The 25,620-nt window shown below is 51.0% G+C and overlaps 1 protein-coding gene across 19 annotated transcripts in view; it reads right to left on the reverse strand.

The window, feature by feature from the left end:
- Window positions 1–25,620, reverse strand: part of SLO2 (slowpoke 2) — a 135,361-nt gene that overhangs the window by 73,767 nt on the left and 35,974 nt on the right. For 2 of the 19 annotated variants that reach the window (XM_025299042.1, XM_025299028.1), the window contains exon 1: window positions 21,688–22,905. The exons of 15 other annotated variants lie outside the window; for them this stretch is intronic. In XM_025299042.1, coding sequence (XP_025154827.1) covers window positions 21,688–21,935 — 248 coding nt within the window. In that variant the 5' untranslated portion in view covers window positions 21,936–22,905. Of the gene's footprint in view, window positions 1–6,139; window positions 7,123–21,687; window positions 22,906–25,620 lie in introns of those variants that run through there. 2 more of the 19 variants (XM_025299026.1, XM_025299033.1) reach the window with 2 other exon arrangements.

Genomic DNA, 25,620 nt, shown 5'->3' on the forward strand with positions numbered 1-25,620 from the left:
GATCGGAGCCAAACTAATCGGACACCTGCTCTCCGTGGAGATCGATTAATAAATATCGATTCATAAACATTATTAACCACCGCGAATCAGCGAGATGCGGATATAATTTTTACTCGGCGATGTAATTTTGCCACGCGCCGCTCGAGCCATGCCGAACATCTCTCTCTCGTTCGCGGCGCTCTGTACGGCTGTCGTTATCCTTGGACGCGAACTAAATGGCGAACAAGTGAGAGCGTAATCATTTTACCGGGATACGCTGTTTTTATCCGCTCCCTGCCGCCTGCGGGCAATTAATATTCCGCGGGAAGGGGAGCGCGTGACATTTCTGGGACAGGCAAGGTCTCGAAGGGAATAGGACTAAGATCGACTACTCGCATGAAGGAACGGAGAGGGAGGGAGTGAAAGAAAGAGAGAGAGAGAGAGAGAGAGGCAGAGAAAGAGACCCTTGTGTGTTCGCGACGTGTATCCGCGGCAGGAATTAATTGCCAACTCGTCGCCCGAGAGAGTGAGAGAGGTGTCTCGTCGGCTTTTACGATCAATTTGGTAGCGCTCAGGCTGACAGCAACTGCCACTCGGCCGTGTTTCATTAACAGGACAAGAAGCGAGGTCCTGACGGGACGTCGGATTTCTGGCGAGGTGACGGCGAGGCAACGGCTGCTCGCGGGAACAAGGCATTTCGATTACCGAACGGTCCTCCCGCGCCAACTATAAGGACCTTCTGTCAACTGTGCGTCAGATCGAAATTCGTATGTCTGCGGCTGGATATCGCGCCGAGTGACGCAAGGACCGGGCAAGGTCCTTGCGTCATGCGGGAAATGCGGGCTTGCTCCTCGGCGAAAGGAAGCTGCAGGACTCGACATCTTGCGCGCGCGAGTTACGCGACTCGCGGTTTACGACGAGCGCGTCGTCCTGGGCTGGTCCTTCAGTTCTTGCCTCGATATCGTCGCTCGGTCGAGTGATCCTCGGCTCGTTTAAGTTTTCCTCCTGTTTTACTGCATGACGCGCGCGCTCAGGAAGAAAGACGCCAATGGGGGGCGAGTTCGGGGAGAAACGGACGCGACGTCGAAAAATCCCACGCGCGATCAGTGAAAGAGGACGCGATGCGCGAGTCCACGTCCCTCGTTCTCTAAGCTCGTCACGATAATTAAAGCTCTCGAGATCGCAGCTCCAAGCACAGCAATTAAAAACTGACGGAACATGCAAATGAACTCCGCGCCCGTCACTCCGCTCACGTTCTCGTGTTGTGCTCTAAGCTTCCGGATGACAAAATACGGGTAAAAATACTTTGGACGAGCAGCGCCGCCGGCGATTATTGGGGAGTGAAAGACGGCGCGTATAGCATCGACGAAGACACGACTTCTCTTTGACTCTTCTGGACTTTCTCTTCTCCTTCTTATTAATATTTTCCTTCTTGTTATTAGTGAAGTATTCTCGTGAGCGCAAATACGCGCGTCTCAGCACATATTCGCGCAGAGATTCGAATCTCTGTGAGCGCACGACGAAACTTCGTGACGGCACTTCGTCAGGACTAAGTATGCGACTAGCGCGCGCGAAAGTCTAAACAAACTCAATATAAATACGCGTACGTAGCAGCGCGCACGGTTGCACTTAGCACACTCGGCCGCCGCATGAATATAATTTCCCGAGAAGTCCTTCCTCCCCGAAAACTCGCCGGGCCGTAAAATTCCTCAGCGTCCGGCGCGACGCGCAGGATTATTTAACACGTCGCATCAGCAAAGTGCGGTGAGATCTCGACCGCCGATACGAAACTCGACACGATCCGTCCGTCAGTTTCGCAGCGTTCCGCAAGCGTCCCGGGGAGAACTGCAATCGCAAGTACAAACGCTTCGACGTGGCGACGGAAGTTTATGGTCCGCCGGAGAACGTGTTCGTGGAGTTCGCGGAGAGCTATTATTTCGACGGTATTTGTCGTACGGCCCTCGAATATTCCTCTCGAGCGCTTCATTATTCAGCGCGTTTTTTCTACCGTCGCAATGTCCATGTGGGTCGCCTTTGAGAAATTGCGCTTCGCCCCCCCGAAGTTCGAGTCACGGTGGAAGAAGAAATCAGAATAGTAGCGCTTCGCCGGAAGAAATTTCGCGTCGAATGAAACCTGTCACGCGAACGGCGGCCACGCGAATAAAAAGCGACGGGTCGCGGGCCCCCCTAAAGTGCCACGCGCGCGCGAGCTCCTCGTTTTGGAGAAGCGACTCTGACGTAGGAATCCTTTATTAATTCCGAGAGCTTCATGCCTCCCCGACCCTGTCGCATTTACATAGTGTGCAGCAGAAGTCGAAGGAAAATAAATCGGCACGGCACTCGCGCTGTTTCGGGAGGAATTCCGCGTATATAATATCGCGCACGCAAACCTTGGCGTGAGCGCAAGGCGCAGCGTTGGCGATTTAAGGAAATAGTCACGATACAGCGGCGCATAGTTCCCAATTAGGGGGCACATTTTCAAGTTGAATAATTTCAAGAAAAGGAGGCTCGTAAGGGAGGAGAGGGAGAGAAAAAGACTAATTCGTCATTCCCAGTCTCCTCAAGAAGTCTGCTCGTAAAAATCTATTTTCTACACAATCGCCGAAAACTCGTAGACGAAAGCAAAATGCAATACGAAAAAGTCGGCCGATTGTAGAATTTGCACGATTAATGAGGATTCAAAATTTCGACTCGAAAAAGTTACGGAAGATGAGTCGGAGGATACATAGTTACGATTGTTCGCTTCACCGTCAGAACGAAGTCGAAGAGTATGCATCTCATAGCCTGCGAATGAAAGAGAGAGCGAGAGAGAGAGAGAGAGAGAGAGAGAGAGAGGATTTATCCAGCCAGTTTATTTCTCCCCCGTAAATCCGGTTATGAATGGCTCGCGAAACTTCAATTAGCCGGCAATTTTGCCGGCGACGAATTAACCTTCTCGTCGAATGAAACGGCTATTGCGTGTCTGAGAGAAAGAGAGTGAGAGAGAGGGGGGGAGAGGGGGGAGAGAGAGGAAAAGGTACATCGCGTGATAATGAAAAAAATTCTCTGGCTAAAATAAGAATTTGTCGATGACGTTCGCAGAGAAGTGTTATTATCTCCACATTCATACGCATTTACGCACATACAGGTTGCGTGAAAAGTTCGCGGAGCGGCATCTACAAGTAAACGGTATAATTATAAATTGTAATCGGTTATATAGAATCACTCTTCGCACGAACCTAGATTAGGTTTCATTTCCATCTGTCCATTCTTTCTGTGTTTACAAGCCAATTGAAGTTGACGTGTCAGCATATTTGTTTGCAACGGAAAATTTGAAACAGCGTGCAGTGATTGAGTTCTTTGTTAAAAAAGGTTTAAAGACAATGGAAATTCACTCCGAGACGGTAAATGTGTTAGGGGAATTTGCTCCTTCATAAACAATGGTCTGTAAATGGGCACTTGAGTTTCAACGTGGTCGTACAAGCATTGAAGATGATCCACGCAGTGGACGTCCGAAAAGCGCATCAACATCAGAAATCATTGAGCAAATACATGTTATTGTTTCTGAAGATCCAAGCGTGACCACGCGTGAAATTGCTCATACCATAGGCATTGCAGATGAACGGGTACGGCATATTTTGCGTAAAGAATTACAAATGAAAAAATGAAAAGGTGTTTGGAAAAGTGGTGCATACGCATACGTTAACGATTCGACAAAAACTCGCTCGGAAGCAAATTTCTCAGCGTCATTTGGATCGTTTTAAGAAGAATAAAATCGATTTTGTGCGTCGTTTTAGAACTATGGATGAGACTTGGATCTATCACCGTGATCCTAAATTGAAACAGGAACGTTTACAGTGGACTGAAGCTGGATGTTCAGCTCCAAAGCAAACAAAGCATGAAAGATCGGCAAACAAGGTTTTGGCATCAGTTTTCTGGGATGCTAAAGGGATTTTGTTGATTGACCATCTGGAAAAAGGTAAAACAATTAACTCTGAATATTATTGTGAACCCTTTGGATCAATTGGACGCAAAAATTCGTGAGAAAAGACCTGGTTTGCAGCACAAACGAATCATTTTTCACCAAGACAACGCACCTGCTCACACAAGTGTGAGTTTTGTCAATGTCTAAATTCAATGAATTGAGGTACAAATTGCTTGATCATCCACCGTGTTCGCCAGATTTGACACCCAGCGACTTCTATCTGTTCCGAAATCTGAAACAATTCCTCCGTGGAAAGCATTCTTTGTCGAATGAAGAAGCTACCGCAGCCGCAGAGGCATATTTCGCAGACCTTCCAGAAACCCACTTCCGCGATGGAATAAAATTACTGGAGAGCCATTGGGCCAAGTGTATTGAAGTTGATGGAGGCTATATTGAAGAATAAAATCATTTGTAGAATTACGTATTCTTTATTTCAGTTTCGCTCCGCGAACTTTTCACGCAACCTGTATACGCGCGTACACGATAAAACTCGTCACTTCTTCACTTCTCTGTCTTTCAGTTAGAATAATTTCGCAGAAACCGCGGAATGATCGAGTCGCGCGCTAAAGCCTCGGCCGGAGTCGCGTTCGCCGCGCTGCAAGAAAATTACATTCAGCCCGGTGCTCAGCACAGCCTATATACGAGCAACATGCCTATACGACACGCGATATCTCTCGAGCATCGGCATTCAAGCACGCCGGTAAAACTCGTTCGCGCCGGAAGAGCGCTGCATCGTCTTCCATTATTGATACTCGCGATCACGCTCGCGACGAGATAACCGGCGCTAAATACGGCGTGAAACGCGCGTACGAGCAGTCGCCGTTTGTCGTGCTTTAACGAGCGGCGAAGTCGTCCGCCACCGAAGACGGCCCGTTATTCCTACAGCTCGCAGATTGAAAATAAACGGCGAGCTACGGCCGTGTCGTTTGTTCATGTCGCGTATTGCGCGGATCCTCGAGTCTCGAAGTATCGTCCGTCATCGTTGGCCGCCATAGCTCACGCTTCGGTCGCGCCAAACGTTGGGAAGCGAAGAGTCACGCGAGAACGCCCGAGAGCAACAAATCCAAATGACGATAAATAAAAACGGTGTTTCCGTGCGGCGCAGTTGGCCGGGGAGAGGCTGTCGTTGAGAAAATAACGGCGGCGCGACCGTCGATATGTAATTTCCCTTCCCTCGCCCCTCCTCTCGACAAATTTGTTGGAAAACATTTTTCCACTTTGGCACACGCGACACGCTCGACTCCTCTCATTGTCGCCTCCCCCTTTTGCCTTTTCGCCGTTTGCAGTTATCTCTGTCGCACTTGGCGCCGTTTTCCATTCGATTCTCCAAACACGCCCGAACGGCGCTCGTCGCGCGCGCGCGCGCGCGCGCGAGTCCTTAGTTAGGCGAATCCACACGTAGTCAGGATCGGGATTGCGGCGTAAATATTTACCCCGTCGTTTGTCCCGGCATCGCTAGCCAGTCGCGGGGGCGTGCTGTGGCGCCGCGACCTTTTGTCGCTTCGTGCGCGACAAAAATTCGTCGCGTGAATTAATAAATTGCGAGCGACACGAATTGCGAAAAAAATAAAGCGGCAGATATGCGGAAAATGGTGATGAAGAGAGCGCGGGGGAGGGGGGGGGGATACAGTCACACGACAACCACGAGAACAATGAGGGACGCGTCGATGCGCCTCCTCCCCCGCCGTCCTCTCCTCCCGTTCCTCCCTGCCCCCTGCTCCTCCGCCGCCACCCTAACGCTAAACCTGTAATCGAACGGAACCGACCGGTCGGAAAGAGATTGCGATCCGCTAATTAAAGCTATTGTTGCTGCAATGATTATTCGCGGAAGTAAAGGACGGGCGGCGCGCCGCGGCAAGGATGCGTTTGCGTGGGTAAGGGACGACGCGAGCAAATTGCAAATTAGTTTAATTACGTTATGCAATTAATAACAAGCGCGCGGGGCTTTGTAACGGGCTGCGCGTTACGATCATCTCCACGTCTGGAAAATCATTATCTGATTTACTGAAGCCGCCTACGTCGCCGCTCGCTCGGCGAGATGGATCAATTTGCGAGGACCGCAGTGCGATCGTGAAACGAATCTAAAACGAAGCGGCCAATCTAGAACGAAAGCGCTGTTCCGCTCGCGAAACGAAACGGTCGCGTCAATCGGCGAGAGGTCGCGCGCGGAGCCTGAGCGCTGAGACACGGATATACCTGGGGATCCGATCGTAGCTATCCCAACTGGTGAGGCAGTTGTAGCTGCTGTATCTGCTGGAAGTCGTCATTGTTAGCGTCTTTCTCGCTGAGGCATTTCGGACCCGGCCAGTCGCGTTACTCCACAGTGCCACGACGAACGTCCTCCATCTTTTCACTATATCGAAGCTGGCGCTCATATAGTCGGGAGTTCGGTCGCGCTAATAACGATCTCACGTCGCTCTTCCGTAACTTGATCCTTCTCTTCGAGATGGCCCTCTTCGGTGTGTGCCAGTCCGCCGTTCTCTCGTCCGCCACGACGACGGCTTTTTACAGCAAAAGTCGCAAAAGCTGCCCGATGACGGCGGGGAACCACCCCCGTCCGGCGACGACGTCGAAACGTCGAAAGCGCGCTCGAGCGTTCCTGATCCCCGCGCGGTCGCGAGAGACGCGGTAAGTACCGTGTTTCTCTCGGCGGCGCGACGCTGCAGTTACAGTCTCGTAACACGCACGATCGTGAGGGTTAACGAACTATAAGGAAACTTCTGGAACACGGGGCGCGCCTGAACCGCGCTCGGTACCCCCGGCACGATAGACGCGCGCGCGCATACACACACACACACACACCCTCTCACAGACACACCGTAGGAGAACGCTTCGAGCCACCCTTTCCCCGACAGTCAACACTTTCTCGTCGCCGGCGCGATCCGAAGATGCGTATGTATATATGTATATACGCTCGTAAAAAATACACCACGGCGTAATCGGCGTCGCGATGGAGTCGAAGAGTCCCGCTCGGTGAGAGAGAGAGAGAGTCACCAGGAAAGGACAGTGAGTGCGCGCCAGACTAAGCCACTAAAACTTTGGACCACGTAACTTGGTCTACTTCTTCGCTGTCTACTTGGACCGCTGTGTTGCCAACCCTTCTGTCTAAACGTTAAATATCGATTACATCCTAGTGCTGTACTTAATTATCCAGCGCCTTGGACGACGAAGACGACGACGACGACGACGACGACGACGGCGACGGCGACGACGACGACGATGACGACGATGACAGACAGTGACGATGGCGACGACGATGCTGACGCTTACGACGCCGCGCGTGTGTGGCTACGCGTACTCACACGTTACGCGTATGCACGTACGTGTGTATGTGCGCGTGTATGCGTACATCATGCGTGCGCGAGTGCCGCGTGCTGCGCGTACCTGCCATGTGCCGTGCCGTGCCCTGCCGTACCCTGCCGTGCGTGCGTGTATGCGTGCGTGCGTGCGTGCGTGCGTGCGTGCGTGCGTGCGTACGTACGTACGTACGTGCGTGCGCGTATTAAAAATACTCTACGTTTTTTGGACCCGCCAACCAGCGTGCTCGTTAAGTATCTCGTAATTAGAAGGAAGGTGCGCCCGCTTGTTTACTCGACGTACAACGTCGGGCGCCACATTTCCTCCACGTGTTCTCCCTCCTCTCTATCCTCTTCTCTCTTTTTTTCTTATCTCTTTTCCTCACTCTCTCTCTCTCTCTCTCTCTCTCTCTCTCTCTCTCTTTCTTCTTTATCGTCGTTCGCCGATATTGCTGCCTTAATCGAATACACTTATGCAAACTCCCTCGCGTCGACGTCGCAATTGTAATCTACTTGTCCCTCGTTGCCGCAATACTAATTTTGCCCTCCTTGGAAAGAATCCTTCTTATTCTTCCCGAGAGGAGGGATTTTTCTCGTTACTTCGAGCGAAGAGAGTCTTTCTTTTCGCGAAGACCTCCACGGACAGTTGCACCTGCGCCCTCGGCGGGCGGAATGAAGTCCGGGGGAGGGGAAAAAATCAGGTGGAGAAAGGACACTCTATAGCGGGTCGAAAGGAGAAAAACTTTTCCACCGCGCGTCCGCTCCCACGAACAGCGGGACGATTAGCGCGAAGGTGTCGAAAGAAGAAGTTCATTAGCTCTTGGCTGCGAAGCAAGACGACAATGAAGAAGACGACGACGACGACGACGACGAGGACGACGATGACGACGACGACGACGGGGCTGATGTAGTCTACGACGATGAGGACGACGATGATAATGGCCGATCAGATCGATCCCGCAAATTTATCCGATAACAATTCGTCGTCGGAGACTTCTATGGGGTCACGGTTGATCGACGTTGATATAATCGCTCTCTACAGCCATACGCTACAGTTACTCGGTAAGACCGGGCGGAGGGGGGATGAGCGGTTTTTCAATGGAGCCGATCGCGTCGTCAGCTCGAAGACGTTGAAACTCCTCATTGAAATCTCCTCGCAGGCTCGCTCCGAGGGAAACATCGGAAATCTCTTCGCGAAAGATCTTCTTCGTTCGTTTCCCTCTCGATTCCCTCCGCTCATCTCGCTCACATCGCGCGTTGCCGGAGGGCATCCTCGAGGACTACCCGGTGGCCGCTTCGTGAGCCGAGGTCCAGCATAACGACCTTGTCTTTGTGGACGATCGAACAAATTGGCGCTACGTCGTCGGGAGAACGTTGGTCCTGCTTGTTACCCAAGTTGTGCACTTCCGAAGACTCTTCGGCTACGTGTGTGCGTGTGTTGGTCCTTTTTCCGCGAGTTTCCCCTCTGCCGAGGCTTCGTCGCTGGGATAACTTACGTCGAGCTTCTACTTTGGAGTTTGCGTTTGCCGAAGCTCCTCAGGGGAGCGATACGACGGAGTGCTGCTGCTGCTTGGTCCTGCCGCTTCAGGGATCGCCGGTGACTCTGGCGGTGACGGGCTCTCGCGATCTCTCCTGCGCGACCTTCGTCACGGACGTACGACGCGGTCTCTCACGACGAGGCAGCGCGACTTCCTCTTCAAGTACCGCATCTTCCGGTAGCTGTTCCGCCGCCACCGCCGCCGCCGCCGTCGCCGCCGTCGCCGTTGTCGCTCGCGTCCGACGCGGGCCGTCGTTTTTTAGCACTGGAGAACGTCGCGCTGCTTCGGTACCATTCACGCCCGTCTCATTCGCGCGCGCGCTCACCGAGGAGATGCCGGCGGCCGATGTGGCCGATATCCTGGCTCGTGAGAGCTTCGCAAGCACGGCGCGCTTCGCGTGGCCTGGCCCAGCGCCGACTAGCGGAATCACTCTCAAACTCACCCCCGCGACGCGACGCGACGCGACGCGCACCCCCAACGACCGCGCAAGCTCCGCTCTCTTGGGTCGCCCCTCTCTCCCGGCTCTCTCTCTCTCTCTCTTTCTCTCTCTCTCTCTTTCTCTCTCTCTCTCTCTCTCTCTCTCCTCGCGCTCGGCTCTCCCACGAGCCAACCGCCCAGTCGCCTTCCTCCGACAGCGAACTAATAAACAAGAGGGGGCTCGCTCGGAAAATAATAATTCGCGGCTGTAGAGCGTCGACGCGCCGCGCCGCGTCGCGCCGCGCGGTACGGTAAGGTCGTGCCCTTCGTTCTCCTTTGACGTCCACTGTCTCCCGCTACCTGAGATGTGGAGCGAACACAGCCGGCTGGACAAAAGGGCTGTTTTGCGTTCCGCAAATCTCCTCTCTGCCGTTTATTTCATTTTAGCAGACGCTCGTCGTGCAATTTCAGGCTTCTTCTCCGCTTCAGTTCGTCGAGAGCGATGAAATATTGCCCATTGCTCCTTCATTCCAGGCGTTATCGCATCGCGAGAGCTACTTTTGTTCTCCTCCGGTGAGATTATAATGAGACGCACCGCGCCGCGATAAAAGTACCGGAAATGGATCGTATGTTTGCATCGAGACGGTTCGCGGACGAGATAGCGAGGGAAAGTTGCGGCGGAAGGACGAAATGAAAAATAACTCGCGCGTCGCGCTCGCCGACTCCCGTTCTCGGGTGTCGTCCGCCTCGCGGTAACTGCTAGCGTGGATCTGCAGGGTGTAACAGACGTTACATCGGCTGTCTCGGGGATTTCCGAATGGGAAGACGGAGTGGCGCGCTCGCAGAATCGCTTCCGTGATATTTTCGCGTCGTCATCGCGAATGATGACGCACGGAGATTATTATTTGGCTCGTGTATGTGATCGAGCATGGCTTTCCATTGCGTATTAACTACTATAGGATGTGTATACACAGAAACACACACACACACATACACACAATATATATATATATATATATATATATATAAATGAATATTCAATTCGAGTCGCGATTGATAGCTCAATTATACGCGGATTATACATCGACGCGACATTTTGGCGTGAAATACGCGCGCCCTGAACTTTTTAAATAGTCTTCTGCGCGCGCGCGCGCACACACGTGCGATCGCGTATCATGAAAAAGTGTCGCCGATACACGCGGGAACGACGCGCGTAAATCAGCAGATAACGCACAAAAGAATCCGCGAGCATCGAGTTTTCGTTGGGAATTCGTTTCTCCCCCCGGCTGAACGCGCTCGACGGACGAGCCGTAAATCACAAATTAACCTGATAACAGAACGCGCGTAAAACTCGACTAATTACCGTCCCCACCTCTCTCGCGGCGTACGCGAGCGTGCAAACAATTCGCGATCATTAAACTGCACTTTCGGAAGGTCCTCTTTTAATCCGTGTTCACGCTCAAAGGACATCCCCGTCCGCCGATCGGCTATTTTAACCGACCGCTTTTTCTGCCGACTCACTGCTCCAATTAAAATACAATGCTTCTACCGCAGAACTGGCAGATACCCGGGCCTCCTTATTCGACAGCAGTGAAAAGGAATCGAACTTCCACAGGACCAGCGTCATGCAGGATTAATCTCCTCGTCCCTCGGACGCCTACGCTCAGTCGTTACGTCAGTAAAGCGGCGTCGTATAACATTCGCGACGGGCGTCATGTGTACGCATGTGAACATTCGAAATTCGGAGCCAATAAGGAAGCCCCCAGCCGTCTGCGGAGCCGAAATATCCCGCGGTGAATTTACGAGTGAAGCCGGGCCGTCCGTAAAATACCGACTCGGTCGATCGTAAAGCACCACGAGAGGCGCGGCGCGAAAGGAGTGCTGCGGCGGGAAAGGGACCGCTCGGCCGACATGAAGGCAGCCTCCGAGGTTACTCGGCCACGAGGTATGCATAAGAAATTTTCTCCCGCGGAGTCTCGCACGGAATTTTCAATATCAACCGCGGGGCCAAGCCTCCGGCAAGGCCGACAGCGCCGATCGGCTCCGCGGATTTATATTGTCGTGGCTTTTCGCAGATTGGCGCCCGCGCGCAATCGATCGAAACCGGTGTCCTAAGCGAAGCCTAAACTGCTCCCTATTTTGCGGTTTAACGGCCGGAAACTGCGGACTCGTCGCGCGTGAGACATCGCGCGCGCGATTCCGGCGCGCAATTTCGACCTCGGCGATGACCGCCGCGCGAGCGAATTCCCGTGAAAGACAAAGACGCGCTTCGCGCGAGGCAGTTCGCTCGGACGCGAAGAACGAGAGGAACGTGCAGAAGAAGAGGGGGGATCTTTTAGGCCTGCGGAACAATCTGTCCGGTTTTCACGGCGGCTCTTCCGTCGAACTGTCTCCCCTTGTCTCTCTCTCTCTCTCTCTCTCTCTCTCTTCTCTTCCGGTTAATGGCGAGTAAAGTTACAGTCGCGGTACACCGTTTCATACTCGGCTAATCGAAAATCGATAGGGATCGGTCTGATTACCTGGAAGGCAGCACTCGACGGCGGTCGCCGACGCTCGAGACGCTCGGGACGCGGAGCCGAGCGTGGGCGGGGAAGTGAGGATTTCTTGCGACCGCGAATTACAAGTTTTACGGCGCACGAAAGTGGAATTTCCGAGGCGATGGCTCTTGCGCGGGCGCTCTTCGTTCCCGATCAAATTGATCTCTAATGTCGGACATACATAACAACGTTGTGCAACACGCAACGTTACATTCCCGGGGGAGCAGAAGTGACGGTGATTGATACGGCCGATAGGTGTGTATGTGTGAGTGTATGTGCGTGTAGAGCCAAGCGCTCCATGTCCGGCACCGAAAACGCAGAGCTGACGCGCGCTGTGGAAGGTTCACGTAGCCAGGGTGAAAGATTCAACGACGAACCGTCGCGGTGCATCCTCGCACTCTTGAATCCTGCGCGCACTCCTCGCTTTCGCGTGTCAACCGGCGAAGAGACGCCGGGAAGCTTCTTTCGTCGGCGCTATCAATCATGGGAGTCGCGACAGCCTCGGTTGCACCGGTAAAAAGCGTCGCGACCACCACCGAATTATAATGCCCCGGTTGCTCGTGTAACCGCTGCGGAATAAAACATAAATATTTCTACACGACGGGGAACTTTTGAAGAATTTCTCTCTGTCTCTCTCTCTCTCTCCTGCTCTGCCTGCAACTTCCAACCGAACTTTTCCCGGAAACTCCAAGGCATTAGTCGTGCGTGAGGAACTCGTCGGGGCAGATTCGAGATGATACCCGGCGACTTTGGACATTCTAATGATTGAAGCCCCGCCGCAGGATTCCAATGACTCCCACGAGGCTCTTTGACCCGGTCGCGCTCGTCGTTGCGAGTCAAATGGCCGCGCGGAAGATGGGTCGTCGCGCCTCCTGCGGCGGAAACGCAGGACGCGCAGGGCCAGCTCGCTTTTTGCAAAGGCGAGAATCCTTCCCGAAATTACACGAAACTACGTGCGGAGCGAGGGCGTGATGCGATTAAGGCTAATCTCATTGAGAGTCCACTTCCGCTGTATTAAGCAGTCCCGCAGCAACGGCGCAGGAGAGTAGGAGGTGAGAAGGGGCGTCCGGAAATACCGAGAGACAGAGACTCGCGGCTGCGAGGGACTCTGAGTGCGAGAGCTGACGAGTGGCTAAAAGCGCACGTCTATACACGTACGTGCGCGCGCGCGCGTGCATATGTGGATGTGTACGCGCGTGGCCTTTGAAATTTCTTAACTCTTTCGCGGCGTCTCGTTAAAACCCCCCTTCCCCCTCCCCGAGCGGCGCGGGCGGTATGAAACTGGCGCGTGCAGCGGGCCACTAATAAACTGCGATACAAAGCAGAAACGAGATAATGGAAATGCACACGATCATATATATGCAAATAGTTCGCGGAGGAAGGCAATTCCGCCCTCGAGTGTTCCTCCCAAAGAGGGCGGGAGCTGTAAAATCGGGCGTCGGATTAATTTGACGATTCGGCAATTTCGCAACCGGCTCGTGCGCGCGCCTGGCTGTAAAAGTCGAAGGAAATTCGCCGCTCGCTCCCTGCGAGAGAGAGAGAGAGAGAGAGAGAGAGAGTCCAAACGTCCGTCACGTTTCAACCTCGCTATCAGGCGCAATCATCCCTTCATAATTTCTCGCTCAGCGTTACCGAGGAACCACCGCGGTAGCGAACGGTTCGAACGAGTCGCGGCGACCTTTGAAAAATTGCACCTTCGACGCGCCTTCCCCGGCAAGAAGAAAGATATGCAAATAGCGGCGGGCTCTCGGCGACGTACGACTTGCCCTGCTCTGGCCCTGCCGACGACGGACGCCGATGGATTATCATTTCTTCTTTCATCTCCGAGCTTTTTCTTGCCGCTGCTGCAACGACATTACGACGAGCTTCAGAGTGAGCCGAGACCTCGCGGTTAGGTTGCGTTCGACGTGGCACATTCGAGCGACAACGACGACGACGGGGGTGGGCTATGGTTATCGCAAGCTCGACGCTTAGTTCGTAAGACGCCCGTCACGGCGTCGCGGCGGCAGCACCCGACGCTTTCCCCGCGACTGTTGCGAGGTGCCCTCTGAGCAACGTCCGACGTAGACGCTTAGCGCGCGAGAGAGAGAGAGAGAGAGAGAGAGAGAGAGAGAGAGAGAGAGAGAGAGGGAGAGAGAGAGCGCTTCGAGAACGTCGTCGGACTCCGTCGTTTTCCTCTTCTTCGTGTCGAGCGCATTTATTTTAGAGTTTACTCCGGAGACGTTTGAGACTTGAGAGTTCCTCGAAACACGAGTTCTGCCCCGCGCGGCACAAGAACGCTGATTTAACGCTGCATCGCGTAATCGCGTAAATTTACACGCGTCCGGATCGCCGCTGCGCGCGTTTCGCTCTTCAAATCCAAATAACACGAAGCGCGAACGATCGCGAGTCGCTGCTTGGAATAATTCGAGCGCAGGTCAATCGCAGGAGAGGAGCTTTTCCACGCTGAGTGGACGCGTTTCGAGCGATGGGCGCGAGGAGGGCCCATTTCGCGTTTTTTTTCTTTTTTGTTGGAGTATTTTTTGTCGACGGCTCTCGATGATAGGATTTACGTTTAGCGATGCAACACAAACGCGAGTTACCGCGCGTAACTTTAATCCTCTTCGCTTTCAAATATTGTTCGCCCGCGATCGCTGCATCCGCGAGAGGGATTCGAGACGCAATCGAGACTAATTGAGAAGCGCAACGGGAAATTAGGCCGCAATTAAAGCGAACGCGCGAGATCGCGGCAACGCGGACGTGACGAGAAAACGATGAGGCTGCTGGCTGAACGTTGTTGGCTGAACGTGAAAGATCTTCCGGAGTCGCGATGCCACGTCGAATAATAAGACCGTACGTCGACCGGCCAGTGTCCGTCTGACGAGATCGATAACGAGGAAGCGACGGTTAGAGACGTCGATTTCTCTCTCGATCAAGCCCAGTCTGAACGATTGATTGGATAGTCGCGTACGGCGCTACGTACGAGCCCGCTGAAAATCCGACCCCGAGCGGGCGATCGCGATTAGCGTGAAAGGATACGCGACATCTACGAAAGGATACGCTCCGAAACATTCGGCACGTCCGCGTCGCAACAGCGCGCCGCGCGCTGACAACACGAGATATGTGATCGAGCTTTCGCTAACGCGCCGTTGTTATCATTTATTCTTGAGCTTTATCGCCGCTTCGTTACGAGTGTCTGTCAATGCGGCGCGCAGTAAATTGACTTTACGAGCTTCCTGCTGGAAGCGAGAACATTTATTCCGATATCGGACGGAAATATACGGCCCGCTTGCCTGTCCGCACCTTAACGAAACGATCTGGCCGTTTCCGCTATTTCTTCTCGAAGCTGCAGCGCGCTCAACGATCCGCGACGGCCAAGTGGATCACGCCCTCGTGTCTATCCGCGAATTAAAGTTCCGTCGAGGAAGAGAGAGAGGTGGGGGGAGAGAGGGAGCGCATTTTCGAAGCCGCTGCGGCTGCAAGGAAGATTAATGCAATCACGTCGGTCTCCAACCTTGAAAGTTAATTCCCTACCGAGTTTTCTACTGCGCTCCCCTTTTTCTTCACTTATTATCCCGTACAAGCGCGAGGCGATGTTACTTTTTTCTCGCGCTGCCGCGTCCGACACGAGATCGCGCGCGCGCGCGCAATCTTTTCTCCGGCGGTAACAAGACACTTACGAGGCGCAGTTACCACCTTCCGCGGCGAGACAAATTTAGGAGGAACATTCGCTATCCCTCGTGCGACAACGCCGCAGCAACGTACGTGTCTGCGGGAGAGACGACGACTCGAATTATGTTTATACGCACGCCCGTGACCCACCGAGAGTCCCTTTCTTATCTCCGGTTGTGGCTTTGTTACGCGGACAGAAGCGCCCAGGACAAAAGCGTCCCTCTCGTCGTGGAGAACGAGAAGCACTCGAGAGGTCCCCGAAAACCCCGGTCTCTCGCAAGAAGAGGCTACATATATACACCACGGAGGCGCAAGAGCAAGAGCGACGCGTTCTCCTCCAGAATTCCGGACGCACGTGGCCTCGATTATTCATGATTATTCTTGATTACGGTAAACACACAACCCCGCCTTCACCGCCTCAGCTAAGCCAACGGAAACGCACTCTCTTCTTTTTGCGCTCCGCTGCTCTGTCTTTTTTTCTTCCCGCCCTCCCCCCCCTCTCTCTCTCTCTCTCTCTCTCTCTCTCTCTCTCTGTTCCTCTTTCTGAAATACATTATTCTCCGTTGCCGCGAATGTTTGTTTCGCGCGCGAGAAATTTCCCCTCCGTCGTTTGCGCGCGTCGATGAGGAAACGTTCACGCTTCGATCTCGTGCTTTGCTTTTTTTATTATCTCTCTCCCCCGCTGCCTAACGATATTCAGTAAAATTTATCGCGCAAATCCCGTCCCATTTTGCATAATGACGTGCAGGTTACTCGATACCCTTTCGGGATAAGTTAAACTTATTTCGCGTAACGGGTCAACAGCGCGACGCGCAAAAGTTGGCGAATTGCATTCGCTGGGCGTTTGTGGGCGAACAAGGTTTCTCATAAATATTTAAAACAGGCGGCAGCGGAGAGAAGCGGTTCAATCAGTAAGTGTTGTAGCGCGTGACATATTAAATAAGCGCGACAAGACTGCCGGTGAATGTGTGCCTCCGCACACAACGTGGAACTCACGATGTAATCAATAGATCAAAATTTCGACAAAGCACTGGAAAAATTAATCGTTCATGCACGCGACACTTGGATTTAACGTCGATCGTTCGATTGGAGGCTCGATCGATCGATTATTAAACAGGGTGTGTTAAAAATACCGGAACCCGTTTTGCCCCGATTTTTGTTAATTCGATGATTTTGTAATTTCCAAAAGTCAGTAAGTTAGCAAAAGTCAGGGCGCTATTGTAACAATATATTCTTGAGACTAAATAAAGCAAGAAAGTCTAGTATCACTTTTTCTTCCGACAAGAGTAGCTAGCGAGATATCGTAAGTTAAATATTGAAAAAGTTATCAAGTTTTTCTCAAATATCTAAAAAAATATTAGGCAAATAAAGAAATGTTTTAGACAAAAGTTATTCAAATTAATTGGTAGGAAGAAACAGTGTAATAAAAAATAAGGGTTCTCGTTTAAAAAACGCAAGTTGACCTCCAAATGACCTTGAAGATCATGGTCAAGGTCAAATTCAAGGTCACCATCAAGTCCGTTACTCGATTTTCTACAACTTTTGTATCTAAAGTTTTTCATGAAAACTTGATCCTGCAAAGTTATCCGGAGGTTCCGGTATTTTTTAAGACACCCTGTATGCGCCCCTTTGTCAAATGAATACTGTTTCATTATCTACGAGAGAAATTTTCGTAGCGCAGCTCATCGAACGAAACGACGAGCAGAAATGCGACATTCGCCGTTGTCAGTTTGTGCGCGCACGCGTTCATATCAAAAACGCATGTGAAATATGGAAAAAAACGTTGAAAGAAGCAAGAGAGAGAGAGAGAGAGAGAGAGAGAGAGAGGAAAGGACAGGATTATAAAGGAGTTTCGGTCGATGTTATGTGATACCTGCTTTCGAGCGCAATTATAAACAAGCCGGCATCTTTATTTCATTTTGCGAACGTCGTCGCTCATTAAACGCGGAAAGACTGACGCAAATTTGCTGTTGTTGCGATTGACGAGCGAGCTTCGACAAAGGAGTGTGTTTGTGATTGGGACTCATGAGCGTGCCGGCCATAGAGATTAACCATTATTTATATTTCGCCTCTCCGGACTCAGGCAACTCTAGTGTCGCCTCGTTACATCTGAATTCCCGCGGCATCATCGGACGTTTCTGCGCGGCGCCACGTCGCGTCGCGAATCCCGCGTGAGCCGCTCGTCGAAGAGCGTAATTGGACTTGAAATCTGACGAAGGGGCGATCCCGACGCGGAAGAGCAATGGTGAAGGCACGTGTAGGCGTGCATGTTAATTAGGAGAAATTTAAATTCGCGTGATCCACCCTCGAAATGGGGAGGCTTTCGCGGAAGAATAAGGCGGAAATTCCCGCTCTTCATGCCTCTTCTCAATTTTTACTGACGTCCCGGGTCAAAGCCCTCGCCCGGGAGGGATTCGGCGAAAGTAACTGCGACATTACGACGTATACAAAAGCCAACGTCTGAAACGTCGCTTTCGATTCACGTGGCGCGCGCGACGTCGCGATCGAAATCTTCAGCTCGCTCTGAAACGACGGCCGCGTCGTAGTTCGTCAGCGTATCCGAGCGTAATCCAATTCCCTCCACCATCATTTTCCATCTCCTCGTTTTCCAGACAGTCGACCGCGAGCTCCTCCCCCCTCTCTCTCTCTCTCTCTCTCTCTCTCTCTCACTCCCTCCCCCGACTCGGTTCGCCTCCAGAAATTCCGTCAATTAGACGAGTTCTTTCGTCCGCTGGAAACAAGGAAGCGCGGTTAATTCTGCGAGCATCCTCCGCAGCGTCTCCTAGAAGCCGAACGCAATTAAACGACTTAAAAGTTCGACCGACACGCGAAGAGCGCGAATCTCCGCGAGGGAGTAACACCGTCCCTGTCACCGTGCGTCCCATTCATTCCCGTTGGATGGGGCGGAATGAACCGAGTCTCGATAGCTTCGCGATCCGCGGCGCGGATTTATCGCGATTTTACTTGCCGCCGCGAATAATTCTCCGCTTGCGCAACTGTTACCTCGATAGAAATTATCGCGCGAGTAGAGATCCATGTACATCGCGCAGAGGCGTGGAATAAAGATTGACTGAAAGTCGGCTGTCGAGTGAAGTACAACCTTGACGAGGATAAACTGCGAAATATTTAGAAGACAAGTTTCGCCTTTTCGCTCCTTTCAATTCGCCGCGCTAGTTTAATTTTATCTTACTGAATCATCAATCTCATCCTGGTATCTCTCTTTCGAAACGTTCAAATATTTTACATCTTTCATATCTTATACCTTCCGCTCTCTCTCTCTCTCTCTCTCTCTCTCTCTCTCTCTCTCTCTCTCTGAAAATAGTCTTGAAGATTCGTCGCTAACAAGATCGCTTCTTACGCTTCGTACGCCTACGCGGACCCGTTCGCGAGTTACGGGCTGGTAAAGTTCCGGGGCGTTCAGCGCCTAACAACGACAGCCCCAACGCTGCTCGCCGCCGCACTCGATCAACTCGCACAAACGATCACGTGTTCGACCACGCGGCCATACGCGCAAGCGAGACGGAGAACACGTGCTCGGCCGTCGGGAGAATGACCGCGCGTGAATGGGCCAGCTGACGTCGCGTAGTAGTGGGTGGTAGGTCCAGGCCGCTTAGCGTGAGCGTGCTGCGTGTTGTCGCGCGGTCTCGCTCGCGCTTACACGCAGAGCGAGCGAGTAGCTGCCGTGAATGCGCGTGTTTTCGAGTAGCGGCGAGCGATCTAGAAAGCGCGGCCGCCGATATCGTTTCTTCCAGGAGGCGCAGCGATGCCGACTGGGACTCGTTGAGAAGCGAATTTTCTCGCGCTTCTCGCAGACGTGTAGTTATTTTCACCTCGCGCATCAAGGATCGATGAATGGCGTTAAATTATCGCGACGGAGATTGCGAGATTTTTCAGGTCGAAGGGTCGAATTAATCTATGCTGGATGCAAAATAATCTCGGCTTGTTAATACCGCAGTTTCCTGCTGGATATATTGTATAATTAAAAAGGGAATAATAATAACGTTTATTTTCCCGACTTTGGTGTTTCTGTAAATTAATCCCGTTGATTTCGTAAAATTGCACAGTGAGAGAGAGAGAGAGAGAGAGAGAGAGAGAGAGAAGGCGATGTTTAAATATTGCAAATATATACATGTACAAATATATACATGTATGCATATCGAAGCTCAAGTTATGGATACTAAATTCGTTGAGATCAGGCGGTTCGCGCTCTTGAATATTCCGCGGTATACATAATCGCAGAAAGAACCTGGTCTGCAGAATAAACAGCTGAATATTGCGCAAATAATTATATCGAAACATATTTCTGATTCAGAGACACTGCGCGTACAAGTTTAACATTTTTATCTAACCAACCCCGCCTCTCGGCTCTTTGACCCTTCTGCAAGAAGTAGGACATCTCCCCGTGGTCTCAATGGCGTCTTATGACTTTCATCTTACGCAATCACGGAAATCAGAATGAGGATGACATTCAGGCCGCGCAGAGCAAAACTATGCAAGTCTTTTTTAGCCGCCGCTAGAAAATTGTACGAATCGTTTTATCGTGCTGATGTTTAAAGCCGCAAGATGACGCAGCCGCGTCGAACGAGCGAAATGCAAAATGCCGCGGATAAGCTTTTATAACGAATCTACTAAGCGTCGTAGAACTTTATGGGCCACATTTAGACGCCAACAGACTGCGTGGAGTAAAAGAGTTTATGGCTCGCTGCGCCCAACATAATTCGCTTCGAGGGGATTTATTACTCGGACGTGAGTTCTTCGCGCGCGAGTTAAAGTGCTGAAAAAGCCCCAACACGTTGCGAGAAACATCGAAAGAACACACGAATTGGACTGGACCGTGCGAAGATTTGCGTTGCTCTCAAGTCCACTTGCAATATTAAACTGCATTTCCCGAGGGCGACGTGCGCGAGCGAAATCCAGGGCAAACGAAAGAACGATGATGAGAGCGATAATCGCGAACCACGAGCGAATAATTAGGAGAGACCTACCGAGGAATAACGTCAACGTCAAAGTAAAAGGAAAAAGAAAGAAAGAAAGAAAACGAGGAGAACGCCCGAGAGCCCGAGACGAAGGAGGAATTCGCGATGGTGGCGTACAGGGTGTAACAGCAACCATACAGGTCAGTATGACGGGTTGCTTGTCCTTATTCGGACGATAATGCAGAGGTTGCCGAAAAAGTCACTCGTTGACTTTGTTGATAATGATATTTGCACTGTTCCCAGTTATGACAATTGCAACTAACTTTGCGCCGTGATCGTTGATGACAGTTTATCGACCGTTTACCGACAGGTGTCGTGCCTCATTGCCATTAAAAAAGATGTTTAAAAAATGAGACTGAGAAATAAATATTACGCAGAATTAAGCAGAATAAATAAGAGTGATACTTAAAGAGATAAATAATGCAACATATCTCCTGGTTTCACATAATTTCTTCATTGCTTTCTTATGTTGAAAAGTTCGATAGCAATTGGAGATTAGAAAGAACGGTACAGAAATATTTAAAAGTCTTATATATTGTATTTCATGTATTTCCATGTTTCTGCAAAAGTATGAGTGGACTAGAAACGCAAATATTGGTTGCAACTTCATTGACCGCAACTATCAAGCTGCAAAAAATTTCGAAAAACAGGTTCTATTTTCGATTAAAGAGGCGTCAAGATACAAGACTGTAATTTACCGAAAATATGTCGCTTGATAGGTTGCGGTCGATTAAGTTGCAACCAATATTTATACTTCTAGTCCATTCGTACTTTTGCAGAAGCGATCTTTTGTAGAAACATGGATGAAATACAGTATATAAGACTTTTAAATATTTCTATGTCGTTTTTTCTAGTCTCTAATTTTTATAAAACTTTCAACGTAAGAAAGCAATTAAGAAACCAGGAAATATGTTGTATTATTTATCACTTTAGGTGTTACTCTTATTTATTCTGCTTAATTCCGTAATATTTATTTCTCAGTTTCATTTTTTAAACATCTTTCTTAATTCAATGAGGCTCGATTCCTCCGTCGGTAAACGGTCGATAAACTGTCACAACGATCACGGTGCAAAGTTATAGTTGCATTTGTCATAACTGGGAACACTGCAAATATCATTATCAACAATGTCAACGAGTGACTTTTTCGGCAATCTCTGCATTATCGTCCGAATAGGGGCAAGCAACCCGTCGTACTAACCTGTATGTTGCTGTTACACTCTGTACAATGAGAGAAAGAGAGAGAGAGAGAGAGAGAGAGAGAGAGAGGGAGAGAGAAAGAGAGAAAGAGAGAAAGAGAGGAAGAGAGAGAGAGAGAGAGAAAGAGTTTACCTCGGAATTTGGAAGGCGATTTCGTCGAGCGAGTCGCTGGGCTGCAGAGGGGCCCGCTCGAAGAGCCTGCTCGGGCCCCGATGTACCCGGTTGCAGCACTGCATGGATCCAGCCGTCGGTTGAGGCTGGTCCGTGTGATTGGTCCCAAGTTGGCTGGCCTTGCTGCCTTTGCCGCGCCTCTGCTGCTTCATGCGTTCCTCCTCCGCCTGCCGGCGCAGGTTGCGCAGCCGGAAGAAGTACATCGACATGTCTGCGCTCGGGCACGCGAGTACTCGCGGTCAAAAGACTGGCTCGGTTCGTTCGGCTTCGCGAAGCGTTTCAAGCGAGCAAACAACCGGCGGCCCCGCCCGTCGATGCTTGGGCCGCGTCGAAACGTGTCGTAATTATGAGAGAGACGTGTAACAAGCAAAGTGTCATATTCATTCGTTAGCGGCGCGCTTCTTCCGCGTCTGGAGGGAAGGTTGCGCGATGGAGTGCGCCGAGGAAAGAAAATTCACGCCCGAATGATTTGTTTTTCTTTTTTCCTTTTTTTTTTTTCATCGTCGTGGCGGAACTCGCGCGGAAACGCAAGTTCTCTTGCGTGCGACAAAGCGCGAGATGTCAAAGCGCGCGTCGGTGAAAATAAGAAAAAAAAAGAAACAGGGCGAAGGGACACGTAACATTAATTAGGCAACACGCGCACTACTCATGCAAGACATGTACGCGGACTAATTAGTCACTCGGGAATAGGTTTTACATTTTAACCGCGTATAAATGAATGCACACGAGTCCAGGCATACGAGTCGTCGCTCGTCATATTTCGACTAGGAGAAAACTTCATTCGTATTAATATCCAGTTCAATCTCGACCCGCGCGATTAATAGATTGTTTTTATCCGTCGTTCGTTTGCACGAAGGTGTACACGTGTGTTGACCACAATTGGAGGTAAAGCGTGTTCGGCACGGTGCGACGTCATGCAGTGTAAATAATATGGTTTTCATGCGCATTCGATATTGCAGCCGCGCGCGCGGATCGTCAAAATTCCGTAAATACATTCGATATTCGCCCCGTTGATACTTCGCCTCCCTCCCTTTTTTCCTTTTTCTTACTGTGAAACCGATAAAGTTTGGCCGACTCGTAAATCGGCGTGAGATGAACCGACTATAATACCCGAGTAAACACGATGTAATACGCAACATTAGCCGTTGGTCGTAATTTCCTACTCAACAATGAATTTCTCAAGGAGTGAAAAATGAAGCACGAATAACAGTTGTTGAGCGAGAAATGACGATTAATAGGTACGTTACATTGTGTTTGCGCCGGGATCTCTTTTGTGACAATACCCCTCCCCCCTCCCCCCCGATAATCAAGCCATGCCACGTAGAAGATACGATCAGGCGGCATTTGTCGCAAATCGAGATGAGAGTAAGTAGATCCCGGATTTTTCGAGAAACCCGAGACATTTTCTCGTCGCGTCTTCGGACGCCGCCGGGATGTCGCTCTGTGCCTCGTCTCGCGTTCCACGAGCGAAATTCGACCGATTAGTCATACTCCGCTTGCAACTCCATTTGCGAAGGTTAACACACCGTTGTCGTGTAACACTGACAAACACACCGAACAACAACTGCGATTTAAACAACCGCGTGGCAATCGAGCATAAGGCGGCAAGACCGACAGATACGGCACATGGTTTATTCCCGCAGCAGGAGACAACACGTGCAAGTATAATAATAAGCCTCTTACAAAGTTCCAGCCGAGCTTGGGCCGGGACCTACTTCGGCAATGACGCAGAAAGAAGTTGATCTAACGATCTCGGGGAGAGGGTTCCTACTACCTGCTCTCGAGGGTCACGCCGTTAGCATCGCGAAGTCGCAGGACCGGTCACAGTCCAATCAGGACGAGCAAATTCAATTAGGCGACATTTTCGTCCAAGAGGGAAGAGATCTCGCCGATGGATTGTTGCCGGGATCTCTATCGGTCAGACACCGCAGTCAACATCGGGAGGACTTTCGATCCTCTCGTTGTCTTTTCGTGGCCGTTGGGAAATATAAATGGATTGTCGCTGACAACGGTTTGCTTTTCAGTTACGAGAGAGAGAGAGAGAGAGAGAGAGAGAGAGAGAGAGAGCTACACGGGCGATTCGTGGATCCGAGGTCGACTGTACCCCGACGAGAAACAAAGTTTAATAAAGATATTACTATCGATGCCATTAATCAACCTTCGAGAAGGTAATTAATGAGATCTCAGGATCCTCCACGTAAGACTCTCCCGGTAATCTGCGGCTTCGGACTTTCGAGAGGACTCGGGAGTTTCGCCTCGCGAGCTCGTCGTTATTTCTATCGGAAATTCATGCAACGTATCGATAACGAGGAATTATCGTCCGCGTTGCGCATTAATCGCGTATTGCGCGCACGCGCATTCGTTACATTCCGGCGCGTAAATAACCGCTCCTGAGAACCGCTCGATCGCGCCGCGGCGTAATAAAACGTAACGGAGCGGCGGAGTGGCTTTGCGAAAAATAGTAGATAGGAGTCCGTCCGAGGCTGCGTTCATCATGCCGCGAGCTGAGAGAACAACGAGCTAACCCTACCGGCCAGTAGTATCGTAAATTCACGTCCGGCAGAGAGGGGCGGGGGGGGGGAGAGAGGTATCCTCGTCGTCCTGAGGACGCGCGCGAGGGTGAGGACGAGCCGCGTTGAGCCCGGTTCTTCGTCTTCGCGGCAAACAGCTGCTTTACGAGCGCCGGCCTTTCACGCCTTTCACGCCTTTCACGAAGAAGATGGTACCGCGCCATTTAAGCCGGAGCTGTGTAAAGTTAAAATTGCAATCGCAAATCACGCCACCGCGATAAATAAACCGGCGAGCTATCACCACCCGGGTTCTCTCTCTCTCTTCCCTCCCCTCGCCCCTCTTTCTCTCTTTCTCGCTCACACTGGCGCGAAAGACGTTACTGTTGGAAAAGCGACGACGCGATTAGGCTCGGGTGTGATATCGCCGAAAATGCAAGCTCATTGGCCCTAATAGACCCGCGGCTCTCTTAAACGGCAATGGGAGAAGAGCTCGCGATCCAGGTCAACGGAAGAATATAATGGTTACGGATATCCCGTGGATATCCTTGCTTGTGTTCGTAAGAAGTCGTACTGTGCTGAGATTTGTACACGGGTGCTCCGAAGAATGGCGAACGTCGCGAACGTTCCCACCGAGTGCGTCTTTTCTGTAGCAAATTCTGTAGCACGTTTTGCCGGCGTCGAATTGTCAATATTTTTGAGGATATTCCAGCACTTTTGCTTTGAACTTAAAACTGAGCTTAAAACTGAGGGTTTCAAACTTCAGGGACTGAATTGTCCAGAAAATAACAGTGCTGTCTTCGCTGTTTGTCAATATTCACCGTTGTTCCTTACAGAGCTCAGAGCGATAATACGAGGTTTGAAAGGGATTTCGTGCGGACCGGACCCGAAGCTCTAATGTAAAGGTCATTTAGAGGTCAAAAATGACGTTTTCGAAAAAAATTTTCAAACCAAAATTACGTTTTTTTTACGCGTAGAATTGGAATCCGCAATAAAAATATGCATGTTCCATTTCAAAAAACGATCTTCCGGTCTGGATGACCCACTTCCGGTCGGAGCCGGAAGTTGATAATATCACCGATCAAAAGAGCGTACCCGACATAGCTATAAAAAATTTTCAGATCCCCAAAAAGATTAATTTTCTAGATTTTAGAAGGGGTGAACGGGTGGTTTATACAGGACACCCTGTATACCGCTGTCAACTGACGGCTCTTCGCCGTCCGATCGATACTCCCAATTGTAGACGTAGGCGCAAAAAATGATCGTCGATCTCTGAAGCGACGAAGCGACCGTTTTTTTCACGCGACACAAGTGTCTCTGTGATCGTGGGAGTATCTATCCTTCCGGCAGGTCGGCAGACCTAAATTGATAAGAGGAGCAGAAGGTC

Source organism: Harpegnathos saltator, unplaced genomic scaffold (genome assembly GCF_003227715.2).
Source record: "Harpegnathos saltator strain DR-91 unplaced genomic scaffold, Hsal_v8.6 scaffold250, whole genome shotgun sequence".
NCBI lineage: Eukaryota > Metazoa > Arthropoda > Insecta > Hymenoptera > Formicidae > Harpegnathos > Harpegnathos saltator.